Here is a 15,101-nt window from a genome sequence, read left to right as displayed (position 1 = left end):
AGTTGCTGATTTTTTGCCCAGCTTTTCAATTTCCAGCATTCCTTCCGTTTGTGTTGTCTTTATTTTCTCTATTTCAGTTTTCAAGTCTTGAACTATTTCCTTTACCTGCTTAATTGTTTTTTCTTGGCTTTCTGTACTTTCCTTAAGAAATTTGTTCATTTCTTCCATTTTTTTGTTTGTTTTTTTCATCCATTTCTTTAAGGGATTTTCTCACATCTTCTTTGAGGGTCTCTATCATTTTTATGATGGTGATTTTTAAGTCATACCCTTCTGCTTCCTCTGCTTTGTTGTTGTGTTCCATTCTAGTTGGTGTAGTTTCCCTAGATTCTGGTGGTGTCATGCTTGTCTTTCTGTTGTTAGGTGTTCTGTTGTATTGCCTTCTTCCCATAGATTCTTCCAGTAGGTGTTGGTTGGGTTTCCCCCTCTCTCTATGATACTTCCCCAATGGGCTTATGTGGGTCTGTGATTCAATATCTGTAGCTCTGTGTGGTCCAAACTCTCTTCGAGGTTTCTCCGCAGACAGGAATCCAAGGATGGTGTCAAGGATGAGGATCCAGAAGAAGATGCCAGCAGGTACTCACAGTGGTCCTCTGGCCAATAGCTCTGTTCAATAGCTCTGTCCAATAGCTCTGCCCAGTAGCTGGTGGAAGAGGACAAGGACTGAGCTGGAACTTGAGAAGGTTTTGCAGGATAGTTGGATCTCCCTGGAAACTGGCGCTCTCCAGCTGAGACCTCTTTCTTTGGCAGAGGCCAGGATTTGGTGATCAAGGATGTTGCCTGCAGGAACTCAGAGTAAACCCGCAGAGATAGGCGGATCTCTGGGAGGGGCCCGGGACTCCAGCAGAGGACTGGAGGCAGGGTCAGAATCCAAGCTGGTGGAAATTATGGGTGGTCCCACGTGGATAGTCAGGTCTCCTTTGTTCAGAGTTGCTCAGAGAAGTCTCCGAAGTAGGGTTGACTGTTGGCTCCACCCTGTGTCCCAGTGCTCAACCAGTTTGGCAGGACCATGTGTGGGGTAGGGCACAGGGTAGGGGGGGTAGTCTGGCCTTGGGGATGGGTGGGGGTGTATCAGAGCTCCAAGGGTGCTCTAGATGGGGACCTGAGACAGGAGCAGCAGGATCAGGGGCCAACCCAGGGAATTCGGGTGGGGGAGGGGGAAAAGAGATTGTAGGGGAAAGACAGCCCTGATTGGGCCCAGACTCACCTCTGGCCAATAGCCAGCAGAAGAGGACAAGGGCTGAGCTAGAACTTGAGAAGGTTTTGCAGGATAGTTGGATCTCACTGGAAACTCTAGATTTTTAAATATAGCATTAATTTGGGTCAATTAGAAATTATAAACACCTTAACAATTTTCTTTCTTTCTTTCTTTATTTTATATAACCAAGTCCATTTAAATGAAAACAAATATTTATAGACAATATTTGCGAATTTGGGCGTCGTTCTTTCCAAACTACTTCCTGCTGGAAAGGGGCACAGACATGGGGGATTCTAAGAAGATGTAGAAATCCTGGCTGTAGTCTGTAAGGCTGCTCTGTCCAGCTGTTTTGAATGTATGATCACCTGGTACTCTTTTTCAGGCAGTCTGGCTTTATCAAACCACATTAGTCTGGAAGGAATCCACAGCTTTGCATTTTCTGTGGAAACAAAAATAGAAATCCTACTCCCCAGTAACTTGTCCTTGAACTTAAATTTTGGAGTCAAAGCATTTTTTAATTTAATTTATTATTTTACATGTCGATCGCAGTTCCCTCTCCCTCCCTCTCTCCCTCCTTTATTCCCTTTCTCCCCCCCTCACTTTCCAACCTCCCTTCCTTTTACCCTCTCTGCCCTCTCACTTGCACCCTAACCACCCTTCCCTCCCACCCCCACCCCAATTCCATTATGAAGGGGAATGCCATCCAGTTGGGGTCATGTAAATCTGACAGGTCATGTGAAGTAGGGACTGGGGCTTCTCTCCTGTCTCTAGGTTAAGGCAGTTATCCCTCCATGGGGGATATGTTCACAAGGTCCTTTGGTGCACCAGGGATACATCTTGGCTCCACTGTCTGAGGTCCCTTAGACTGTTCAGTCTTTCTGGCTGAGACCCATATTCAGCGGGGCCTGAGTCAGTCCCATGCTGGCTTCCCAGCTATCAGTCTGGTGGCCCATTATCTCTTCCTTGTTCACGTAAGCTGTCTCTATGTGTTTCTGCTGCCTGGTCTTGTCCTCTCCATCTGCTTCTGGGTTCTAGCTCGACTCAGTGTTTATGTATGTGTGTTTGCTCCTGTTTCCAAAAGGTATTCCATGAGGGCTCCATGGATAATTGTTGATCTCACTCTCCGGGAAGGGCATTTATGGTAGCCTTTCCATGGATGCTCATATTGTTAGTTGGTGGCAGTCTTGTAGGTCTCTAGTCCTTTCTTTGTGTTCAGTTTTCTTTTCAAACCAATATTGGCTCCCTCTTTTATGTTCTCTCTCTCTCCTCTCTCTCTCTCTCTCTCTCTCTCTCTCTCTCTCTCTCTCTCTGTCTTCTATTCTTATTCTTAACCAGGCTATATCTTCCTGGTTGCACGTGTTTTCCTTTCCTGCCCCTCGTTTTCTCCTACTTTTCTCTCCTTTCACTGCCCCCATTCCTGCCACTTCCCCTGTGCTCCGGGAGACCTAACAGCATCTTAACCATTTTCATTTCCTGTGTGTTTGATAAATGTGTATGGTTATTTTTTTTTTCTTTTTCTTAATGATAGGGTTTCAAAGTAGCAATGGTTCCAGTCATGGAAGTCACTCTATTGACAAGGCTAGCCTTGAATAGACAGAGATCCACCTTCCTCTACAACCCTTGTTCTGGGATTCAATCTCACTACCTCATCTTCCTGGTGTATATCTAGTTTAAAAAGTATCCATTTCGATCTTCATGATCTATAATTGTGTTTGAGAGTGAGCTAGGTAGAGTGTTACTACCATGCTTAAAGATTTCTGTTGAGTTCGTAAAATTACTTAGGAGAGAAAACAAGGACCTCCTCAACCCATGTGGAAAACTGAGCCTGTTACCATTCTTGCTTCAACATTATGGAATTCTTTCTTCTTTGCCTGCCACTCCCAGGAAAGGAGCTGTGAATCAAGCCACTACACAGACTAATGATTGTGACTCTGTTACAGAAAGCAACTTTTCCCAACTCTGGCCCTGCTAAATGCAAAGTGGCTGTCCATGGCTTGACTCCTCCACTGGTGGCCAAGGTTTCAGGCCCTAGAGATCATGGACACCCTGCCATTCCACAGAATCCAAGAGGCCAGAAACCACCACCACTTCCTGCAGATGCTCGACAGTATGTCCCATCAAAGGGATGTGCTGGCCCAAGGTTTCCTCCAAAGTCAGGTAGGCTTTTTAAAAGGCCCTTATATGAATAAATATGTATCTGTGTGTTCCTTCATGTTTGGTTCCTGTTACGATGAGAAACACTGGCCAGAAGCAACTTGAGGGAGAAAGGGTTGTCATGGCTCACAGGTAACAGTCCAGCAGCAAAGAAGTCAATGTTTCACCTTGAACTACCTTAGGGAATTTTGAATTTTAAATGTACTGTGATAGTTCAGAAGATCAGCAAATTTACAAGCACTTTTTTTCTCCTCAAGGCAGGGTTTTTCTATAACTTTTGAGCCTGTCCTGGAATTCACTCTGTAGACCAGGCTAAGCTTGAACTCACAGAGATCCACCTGACTCTGCTTTCCAATTTTGGGATTAAATGCCTGTGCCACCAATACCTAGCTACAAGCAGGTTTCAGGCCCAAATTATGCGTATACCATTTTATAGAAATGTGTACTGAGGCTGATATTTACATTAATTATTTATATTTTGTCTTTAGATTACTGGCTAAAGTGCTAAGATCACATTAATTATTTGCTGAAATCATTGAAATTTCTTCTTACACTTACATTTTAAAATAAAAGTTTTTTTTTTCTTTTATAGCATACTTTCCCCTTTGGAATCAGAAGTTTCTACACAATAAATCATGTTTTAAAGTAATAGAGAAGAACCAGCTTAGTTATCCCTGCCTGTTCTCTTCCCTCATATCTATTCTTAACCTTCCAAGAGTATGACATGTATTTTCTTTCGGAAGTTTTGTAGTTGTTCTTGTCATTACAGAAAAATTTATTTAGGATATCATGCCAGGATCACTGATTTCAATGTTACTCTTGAAAGTTTTACCTCATTGAAATCTGTTCTACAATATGTCTTGAGTGTATTGAGATCAAGAGTAGCTGCTAAGACAGCACAAAGACATCTGAAATTGGTGGTGGTGTTCTTATGAATCCCATGTAGGTAAGAAGTCCACTTTAAATATCAAGATTATTTGTAAGATCAAATATTGTGGTGTGAGTTTTGTACCAGTATGGGCTGTAGTTTGTGGTTTACCATGTGTGCCATACCGGATTTCAACCTCCACTGTCGTTTACTCATCTCTTGCAACAGGGTAGAATGTGTACAAACTGAGGGGCTTTCCATTTTCCCTTCTCCCAACTTCTGGGTTCTTCTCCCCACTCTCTCTTTTGAGAAGTAGAAATGAACTCTCTCCAGACTTGATTCTGCCTTCCAAACAATCTTCCCCAGAACCTCCACAAACACAGGAGACCTGACCATTTCTATGGCGGTCATTTCTTCTCATTTTCAGTTCAAGATCACTTTTGTTACTTATGTGATTATATTGTTGCTCAAATTGCAGCTTAATGGAAACATATTGTCAGGATAGTAGTTTGTAGAAAAGATGATTTAAATATGAATCTTATGAGTGAATTATTTCCACTTCATTTTATCCTGCATAATGTATTTTACTTTGATTATGTCATCCATAATTGTGGAAGTTTTATACAGGCAATCTCATAATTGATGTATCTTAAACTCAAAAAGCTGTTTCTTTATACCAGAAATGTGTTCACCATGATTTTAGGCAAAAGTAAAGGTAACTGTGTGTTTAATCAAATGAATTTTAATTTATTTAAAGCATTGTTTGTCTTTGGTATTACTGAACCCAGCCAGTTTCCCATAAACGTTTTCCACTAAATTAGTCTTTTCAGCTGTGCAAAAAATTAGTCCTTCAAAAGAGAAGTTTGTGGGGGGCTGGACTGATGGTGAATCATTAGTTAAGACTGGAATCTAGTGCAGATAAGAGGACATGGTCTTGGTTCCTAACATCCACATGGCAATTCCAATCCCAGGAAAACCAATGGCCACTTTTACCTACAATTTCACAATGTATGTGGTGCTTACCCATACATATAGTATACAGATATTCATGAAGTACACTAGGCATGCCTGTAATGTACCAGGTATTCATTGTTGCAAAAGGCATACACGTAGTGCACTAAGCATGCAAGTAGAGCACAGGCATGCATGCAATGCTATGTACAATATGCTTGCCCATGTTATACATCATGCATGATATGTACCAGCATGTATGTTAATGCTCTATACAGGTATGTAGTTCATGGTTGTGAGTATATAGTCCAGAGGCATGCAAGTACACAAAATACTTGCATATGTAAATTACAGAAAAAAACTAAAAATAACAAAACAACATAAATTAACATAAAATATTTTTTTTTCTTTTTTGTTTTAACGTAAATTAACTCATTTATTAGAGGCAGGGGTTTCCAAGCAATAGCATTTCTACTGGTCTTTCAGTTCCTTCAGTCCTCTGATGGCAGACTTCACTGTGACTGCAGAAATAGTGTTGTGAGTCTAGGCCCCACCTGCCACTATATTCATGCAGGAACCACAGTGCCAGATGCCAACTGCTCATCTCTTCATCGTGGTCTTGCCACAGAAGGAGCAAGTGTACTTGGCGTGCTGGCTGATTTCAATTTTCTTCACCATTTTCCGGAGGGAGGCACCATAGTGGGTCCCGTATTTCCCGATGATCCCGACCATCTTGGCGCGTTTAGCCATGTAGCTGGAACCTAAGCCCAAGCCCGGAGAGCACATTTTTCTTTTTTCTTTTAATTTCTTTCTATTTATTTATTTAATTATTTATTTTGAGAAATGGGACAGGGTTTTTCTTTGGCTTTGGAGGCTGTCCTGGAACTAGCTCTTGTTCATGACGTTGGTCTCAAGCTCATTTAATCTGCCTGCCTCTGCCTCCCAAGTGCAGGGATTACAAGCATGCACCACCGCTGCCTAGCCAACGTTTGTGGATTTTCTGATTTGAGTATCTTACAAAGTATGCACCCTACTACTTTTAGTTAGATATAAATGACCCAAAATAAAGCAATACATTTTAAAACCTTAAATATGTTTTATACTTGAAAGAAAGACAGGCTATTGTCTAATGATGAATTTCAGGATTTTCTTTTGTCCACTGACTAGTTTTAAGGTTCAAAACCAATGGGTGTGTGTGTGTGTGTGTGTGTGTGTGTGTGTGTGTGTGTGAGAGAGAGAGAGAGAGAGAGAGAGAGAGAGAGAGAGAGAGGAGAGAGAGAGACAGATATACAGAGAGAGAGCATGCACAAGCAGACACAGGCACACCCAATTTTGTGCTAAATGTATGATGATTAGTTAACAGCTGTAAGATAATTTTTCTACAGTAGGTTATTTAGAGAGCTCAGGGTCTCAGGCTGACACAGTGAGTAATTCCCCTATATCCTGGAAGTTCTACTGACTGGTTTCTTATATAATTTCTGGTTCTCTTATTTTGACTTTCTAGTTATTGATTTGTTTGTTTCTTAGAGACAGGGTTTTTGTGTGTGTAGCTTTGATTGTCCAGGCACTTGCTGTGTTGACCATGCTTGCCTTGAATTTGGAGCCATTCCTGTTTCTGCCCATGGAGTGCTGGAATTAAGGGCATGAATCTCTACATCTTTTGTTTTATTCTTAATGTGTGAAATGTTGATTGTTTTCTGTGGGTTGGGTTGAGAGAGCTGACACCATGTAACTGTCCTAAGGCACCTCTTTCTGAGGTAGGGAGTTGAAGTTTCTCCAGACTGGTGTTCATGTTCTTGGTCTTGCGTACTGATAGGAATGGAGGTTGAGACCTAACTAATGAATTTCCCATCAGGGGGTTGAATCAGTGATTTTTCTCTATTCAGTTGGGATTTTGCATAGGTGTCAAGGGACAGCATAAGAACTCATTCTCTTGCACAGAGCTGTGATAGTGACTAGAATGGTTCCCTAGTGTCATTGGGAAAAGTCAGTGGTCAGGAGGTGTTTCTGCTCCAGACAGGAAGCTAAGCTTTGTGTTGAACACACGGTTTCCCCCTGTTCTGTTTCTACATTTTTACAACATGTATTTCTACCTCATCATTCCCATTTTATTCTTGATTGAGCAGATTTAAAAGAACTTATGACTGGTAATTATTTACAATAAAGTTTTATATTGAAACTTTTGTAATCTTGACATCATTAAATCTCTGTTTCAACCCGTTTTGCTTCTTTCTCTTCCTGGACCACTATTTTACTGTCTGTTAGCTATTTCTATTCCCAAAATGCTATTAATTTTACCATGCATAGAAGCATGCATACTTGTTCTATATCTGACCTAAAATTTACAATTCAAGAAATCGAACTCATGATTTAAAGGCTAATTCTGGCCTGAAGTAATCACATACTAAATTTCAGTCCCTTTCTCTGTGAATCCTAGAGACCAAGTTTTATGCTATGTCATCATTTGCTCTTAGCATCAAGACAAGAGCCTGAAAACACATTTAGTTTCCCTTACACTTTGGGTAATTGAAGTAATAATGGGAAGGGTGAAAGCTCAAGGAATTGAATTGTGCATTTTTTTTGACCAATACAAATGTATAATCATAGGTTACATGAGTAACATTCTCTGCTTTATCTGCCTTTAAAAACAAAACATAAAAGCAATATATAATCCTTAGAAAGTTAGACAATGGTAGATACAATGGAAAGCATCTGTTCAGAAGCGATGTTAACAACTCTTCAGAGGATGCTGCCATGTGGCTTTTGTCCTTCAACTGCCTTTTTAAATATAGATTCTTATATTGACAGCATATTATATATTTATATATATCCATGAACATATTTTTAAATTTTTTTTTTCATTTCACATAGAAACAACATATTCTTCTCACTCTCCTTCTGCACAATGACGCACTTCCACCAATAAGGCCATACCTCCTAATAGTGCCACTCCCTTTGGGAGCCATTTTTTCCCAAACCACCACAGTTGGCATCTCACACAGATTGTGAGACACATTTCCTCCATCTCTTTTTGTAGGCAGGACTACTTGTAAGGTTAAGCTTTTGTTGCTGAGTTGGTCTCTCAGTCCCTCAATTTGAAGCCTCACCTGATTATAGCAAATGGCCGGTACAGGATCTGGATCCCTTAACTGTGGTCAGACTTGTAGTTTCCTGGGAGTTTCTATTGCACTAGATTTCTTGTTCATCCCTGACATTTCCACACACAATCTTCAAATTGCTTAGGGTCCAGCTGGAAAGGTCAGCAGCACATGACAAAAGAATATCTGTTCTGTCTCCCTCTGCTTTGAGAATCCTAATGAGGAACACTATTGTATTTGTGTCAATTTATTCTCTTCCCTGGCATGGGGAGTGGAACATGTCAGTGCCATTTGGATCTGAAAATGGTCTAGGAATAAAATAAAACTCATCAAGTTTTCCTGGTTTAATTTTCCTGTCTAGATAGGCCAGTATCCTCTACTTTGGAATCCAGGAAGAGTGCCAGCAAACATAACCCTGGGGTAAGTATTGGACATTGAAATCTACCCGTGGATCCACAAGGAGTTTCTTGATTTGATTAGAACAAGACAGAGCTCTTCTACTGTATGATATCTCCATATTTATGAAATATACCTGAACTTAGCATTAACCCTTTCATTGTTGGCTTATAACCTGGGAAATTGTACAGATCACAGGCCAGGTATTGATGGTCCATGTAATCCTAGCATTTAGGCAGAAGGATGGCAATTTGAAAGCTAGTTTGTTTTGTATAAGCAGATCTTGTCTCAAAAAATTACACAGGCTGGAGAAATGGCTTAGAGGTTAAGAGGCTTGCCAACTCTCGTAGAGGACCTGGGTTTGTTTCCAAGCACCTGAGTGATGGCTCCCAATACTTAACTCCTGTTTCAAGAGATCTGAAGCCCAAGTCTATCCTTCCAGAACACTAGATGTGTGTAGTATGCAGACATACATGATGGCAATATACCAATTCATGTGTAATTTAAAAGAACACTAAAATAAGGTACCTAATACTTTAAAAAGTTCAACGTTTAGATGAATTTCAAGATTTATTTGCATGCTGTACACTATTTCAGATATTTCTTCCTTGATACCTTATTTGAATCTTAAAGTTTATTTTTGTTTTCAAATATAGCATTAATTTTGGCCATTTTTAAAAATCAACATCTTTACCATTTTCCTTTTATCTTTTATTTGTATGTCCCCCCCCCCCTGGAGATACCGTTTTCCAGAATCTATGGAGCATGTCCTCGAACTCAGAACTCACACTTTTCACCAGATTGGCCTCGAACTGGCAGAGATCCACCTACCTTTGCTTTCTGAGTTCTGTTATTTAAAACCTGTGCTACCACCCCATGATACATTTCTATTTTTAGAGAGTCTGTTTTGATATGCTTGAACTGTACTTGCATTTTAGGATGAGTGTTACTACCTATCATGCTTAAAGATTTCTCCTGAGTTATTTAAAATACTTAGGATAACAAATAAGGGGCTCCTACCCTTCTGTGGAAAACTGCCTGTTCTCATGCTTTCTGGAGTTCCATGTACTGCTTTCTTTTACGCCTTTCACATCCAGTAAAGGATCTGTGAATCAAACAATTTCACTGACTGTTGATTGCCACTCTGTTACAGAAATCAACTTTTCCCAATTCTGGCTATGCTGGATGCAAAGCTTCTGGACAAGACTTGAATGTTCCACTGGTTCCTGAGGTCAGACCCCCCAGAGGCCCTGCCTTCCCAGGGGATCCAGGTTGCCATGTTCTGCCTCCAGGAAACATCTATGGAGATGCTCCACAGTATGATCCACCAAGGGACTTCCCAGGCCCACCATTCCCTCCTATGCCAGGTAGGCTTTTTTAAAGGACCATGTATGTGCATCAGTGTTTATCAGTGCTTCCTTTCAAGTTCGCTTCCTGTTAGTGTAAGAAACACTGGCTGGAACTAACCTGAGGAGGAAAGGGTTTATATGGCTCACAGGTCACTATTCAGCAAGAAAGGAAGTCAATCCACCCTAGGTAATTAGAATTTAATATGTCCAGTGTTAGATCAGATAATCAATAAATTCACAAGCACATTTTCCTTGTTTTATTCCTCTAGGCAGGGTTTCTCTATAGCTTTGGAGACTTTCCCGAAAATCATTGTGCATACTAGACTAGCCTTGAAATCACAAATATCCACCTGTCTCTGCTTCCCAAATGCTGGGTTTACAGTCTTGAGGCACAAATGTCCTGCTACAAGCAGTTTCACCTTAAAATATTTGTATTTTATTTGACAGAAATGTTTTGAGGCCATTATAGTAATTAATTATAGTTGTTTTTCTTAAGATATCTGACTAAAATATTTTAAATCATTTCTCCTGTGTAGTAGTTCCTACAGGATCATATTTAAAATCTGAGACCATAGCTATTAGTTGAATTCATTGAAATATTTTCCTACCATTACATTTTAAAAGAAATGTAATGTACTGCTTTTACATCATACTTTCTCCTTTGGAATCATGAGTTTCTACACAGTTAATTATGTTTTTAAGTAATAGATAAGAACCAGCTTAGTTGTCCTAGGTATCTCTCTCTCTCTCTCTCTCTCTCTCTCTCTCTTTCTGTCCTCACCTCTGCTCTTAAACTTCTATTGGAATGGCATGAGTTTTGTTTGGGAAGTATTAAGTTAGTCCTTGGCATTAGAGGAAATGTTTCTATTAGGATATCAGTTCAGGATCACTGATATGCATGTTAAGTTTGAAAGTTTTACTCCATGGAAAAGCTGTTTTACAGAAAGTGTGGATTGCATTGAGATCTTTTTATCTGCCAAGTTAGGACAAACAAACCCGAAAGTGTTGTTGATGTTCTTATTATTCCTAAGTAGATAAGAAGTCCAATTTTGAAGGTCAAGTTTTATATGTGAGAACGAATATTGTGATGTGAGTGTTTGGATAACAGAGTAGGGGCTGGAGTTAGTGTTTCAATAAGTGTACAGTACAGGATTTCTTCTACCATTGTCTTTTACCCATCTCTTTGAGCAGGGAGAAATGTGTATGAACCAAAGTGCTTTCCACCTTATCTTCACCCAAGAGTTGGGTTCTTTCCCCCACTCCCATATCCTCCAGAAAACATCTATGGTGATCAATGTGGCTATTTTCCTACAAGAATCTTCCCTGGTCCACCATTTCCCCCAATGGCAGGTAAGCTTTTTTAATGGTTCTTGTGTATGTCAATGTTTATCTGTGTTTTCTTCAAGTTTGCTTCCAGTTACTGTGTTAAAACTATCCTTAACCAACTTGAGGTTGTAAGGGTTTATATGGTTCACAGGTTATATCCCAGCCACAAGGGAAGTCAAGGCTTCCCTTGACTTAGGGAATTTTGAATTTTGATTGTTTTTTGATAGGTCAGAAAAATCAGCAATTTTACCAGAGGGTTGGTTTTTTTGTTTGTTTGTTTGTTTTGTTTTCCTCAATTCAAGGATTTGCTATCACTTTGGAGCCTGTGTTGGTCTGCTTACCTTCCAAATTAGTACAAACACACCTGAAACTGATGGTGAAGTTATTATTTTTCCTAACTAGGTGAGAAGTATTTATTTGAGAGTTGAAATATGTTGGTGTTAGTGTGTGGATATCAGGATATGGGCCTGACTTAGTGGTTGAACAAGTGTGTAGTATGTGGTTTCAACTTGCATTGTCCTTTACCCATCTCTTCCAACAGGAAGAAATGCATACGAACCATGGGGATTTATACCTTACCTTCCTATAAGAGCTGGGTTCTTCCCCCCACCACCATATCCTCCAGAAAATCTCTATGGAGATCCAAGACATTGCATTCCACCATGGGATTTTGCTAACCCAACTTTTCATCCATTTCCAGGTAGGCTACATGAAAGTCCACGTATGACTCAATATTTATCAGCTTTTGTTCAAGTTTGGTTACTATTACTGTGAGAAACATAGGCCAGAACAATCTTCGGGAGAATAGTGTTTATATAGCTCACATGTTACAGTCTATAGTAGGTACTAAACTAGCTAACATTAAGAAAGAATAAAATTCAGAAATTTAAATTTTCATTGTGTATTTGTTGAGTTATTTATTAGGGAAATTTTTACGTAATAGTATATTCTATATGCTGAGGGCAAGGTTGGCACAGGTAGAAGGATGGAACTGGGTGGTGCATCCTGAGTTGTTTCCTTAGGCTGACAGGGCTGAATAGGTCAACATCACCCTGCAAAAGGATATCTGTGCTGTTTAAATTTCTCCTAGTCTGAGGCTGCTTTTGGCACCCTAATGAAGTATATTATTGTATTTAAGTCGCATTGTTCTCTGTACCTGCAAGGGGAGTGGGATATATCAGGGCCATTTGCATCTGTTAATGGTCTGGGAATAAAATTAGTACTCATGTAGCTTTTTTTTGGGGGGTGTAATTTTTGTCTAGATGGGCCAGTACCTTCCACTTTGGAATCCGGAAAGCATGCCACCAAACATGATACTGGGGTAAGTATTGGAAATTGAATTCTACCTGTGGATCTACAACTAGTTTCTTCGTTTTATTAGAACAAGGCTTGAGCTCTTCTACTTTGTTATATTAATAAAATGCACTTGCACTTAGATTAACACATTCTTTATTGATTTGTAACCTTCTGTGAAATAGTATGGAGCACAAGGCAGGTTTTGATGGCCCATGTAATCCTATCATTTTGGCAGGCTGAGGCCAGGCATGGTAATTTGAAAGCCAATGTGGACTATATGACTATATGAACTAGCATTTGCCTCAAAAAAATATAAGCTTTAGAAATGCATACACTTTAAGAACACTGGTGGCTCTCCTACATTACCTGGATTTGATTCCTAGCACCTGAGTGTGGGCTCACCACCCTTCTTAACTCCATTTTAAGACATCTGAAATTGTATTCTATCCTTCCAGAATATTGAATGTATAGAGTATGCAGATATGCATGCAGAAAAAAACACATTCCAGTAAGATGAAAAAGTATTAAAATAAACAAACAAAAGAAAGAAACCTGATATCTCCCACTTTATGAAGTACAACATTTAGATGAACTTCCAAGCTTTTTTTTATGTACTATACACTATTTCAGATATCTTAAAAAGTGTCGTTTTTTGATGTAGCTGAACTGTGTTTTTGTTTTAGGGTGAGCTAGGTAGATTGTTACTAATATGCTTGAAGATTTCTGTTTAATTAGTAAAATTAATTAGGATATCAAATAAGCTGATCCTACACACATGTGGGAAACTCAAACTGTTCACAGACTTGCTGGAATGTCATGGACTTCTTTTTCTTTGCCTGACACTCCCAGTAAAGGAGCTGTGTCAAGCCACTTCACTGACTACTGATGTGGATTATCATTCTGTTACAGAAGGAAACGTTGCCCACCACTAGACCTCCTGAAAACAATGCAGCTGGTCATGGCTTGACTCCTCCACCTGTTCCCAGTCTTAGAGGCCCTAGAGGCTCTAGAGGTCCTAGAGGCCCTGCCTCTCAATATGATCGAAGAGGCCGGATCCCACCACCTCCTCCTCCAGGAAACATCTGTAGAGGTCCTGGACAGTATGTCCCACAAAAGAAATTTGCAGGCCCACAGTTTCCTCCAATGTCAGGTAGGCTTATCTAAAAGTCTCTGTATGTGTCCATTTTTATCTATTCTCTCCTTCAAGTTTGATTCCTGTTACTGTGAGAAACACAGACCAGAACCAACTTAAGGAGGAAAACATTGCATGGGATCACGGGTTACATTTCAGCAGCAAAGGATTTCAAGGCTTCAACTTGATCCATCTTATGGAATGTTGAATTTGAACTGTGTTATGATAAGCCAGAAGATCAGTAAAATTACAAGCTGTTTTTTGTTTATTTGCTTGTTTTTGTTGTTGTTTTTACCTCCATATTGCAGGGTTTCTCTAGCTTTGGAGCCTGTCTTGGAACATTCTCTGTAGATGAGGCTTCCCGTGAGTAATGGAGATCCACCTGTCTCTGCTTCCCATGTACTGGGATTAAATTCAAGTTTAAAATATACCCAGAAGCAAATAGTATTAGGATTAAAACTATGTGTGTTTCATTTGATAGTAATGAATTGAGGCCATTATTTCAAATAATTATTAAATATGGACTTACGATTATAGACTAAAGTGTTTCACAGTATGACTTCTAAGCAATAGTTTTCACATGATCGTGTTTAAAATCCAAAATCAGTTTATTATTTGGTGAATTCATGAAATTCCTTTATACACTTACATTTTAAAATAAATGTAATTAGTTGCTTTTACAGCATAATTACCCCTTTGACATCATGTGTGTGTACACAGTAAGTCATGTTTTCAAGTACTAGAAAAGAACAAGCTCAGTTGTGCTTGGTGACTTATCTCTGCCATGGCCTCTAGTCTTAAGCTCCTTGGAGAACGATATTTGTGTTTTGAGTGAATTTATTCCACTGGCATTATAGGAAATTTCTCTTGTCGAATGTCAGGTCGATATTATCATAGGACTGTTAAGTATGAAAGTTTTACTGTATTGAAATCTATTTTAAAATAGGCCTCCAGCATATTGAGATCTGGCATAGCTACAAGATTGGACAAATACAACTGAAATCATTGGCGATGTTCTTACTTATTAATCATATGTAGCAAAGAAGTCCATTTTTCAATGTAAAGATTTGTTTGTAAATCAAGTATTATATGAGTGTTGACATATTACCACAAGGGCTGGAGCTATTGGTTTAATAAGTGTAAGGTATAGGGTTTTACTTTCCGATGACCTAGACCCATCTCCTGAAATTGAGAAAAGTGCATGGACCTATGGGCTTTCAAAATTTCCTCAACAAAAGTGCTGCATTTTCCCAAACCCCCACATCCTGAGTGTAGAAATGATCTCCCTCCAGAATCAATTCCACTTTCCCAACATGCACATGAAACTCCATCCTAC

The 15,101-nt window shown here is 39.6% G+C and overlaps 1 protein-coding gene across 1 annotated transcript in view; it reads left to right on the top strand.

The window, feature by feature from the left end:
- LOC127214572 (melanoma inhibitory activity protein 2-like) overlaps positions 1-13,783 on the top strand; it is a gene marked incomplete at its 3' end in the record, with an annotated part of 82,280 nt that extends 68,497 nt beyond the window's left edge. Inside the window, 3 exon segments of the mRNA XM_051174943.1 lie at positions 3,136-3,352; positions 12,600-12,658; positions 13,543-13,783. Coding sequence (XP_051030900.1) covers positions 3,136-3,352; positions 12,600-12,658; positions 13,543-13,783 — 517 coding nt within the window.
- Positions 13,784-15,101: the final 1,318 nt, after the last annotated feature.

The sequence above is a fragment of the Phodopus roborovskii genome, unplaced genomic scaffold (assembly GCF_943737965.1).
Source record: "Phodopus roborovskii unplaced genomic scaffold, PHOROB, whole genome shotgun sequence".
Lineage (NCBI taxonomy): Eukaryota > Metazoa > Chordata > Mammalia > Rodentia > Cricetidae > Phodopus > Phodopus roborovskii.
Note: the sequence above shows the minus strand (reverse complement) of the source record. Positions and strands in the feature narration are given on the sequence as shown.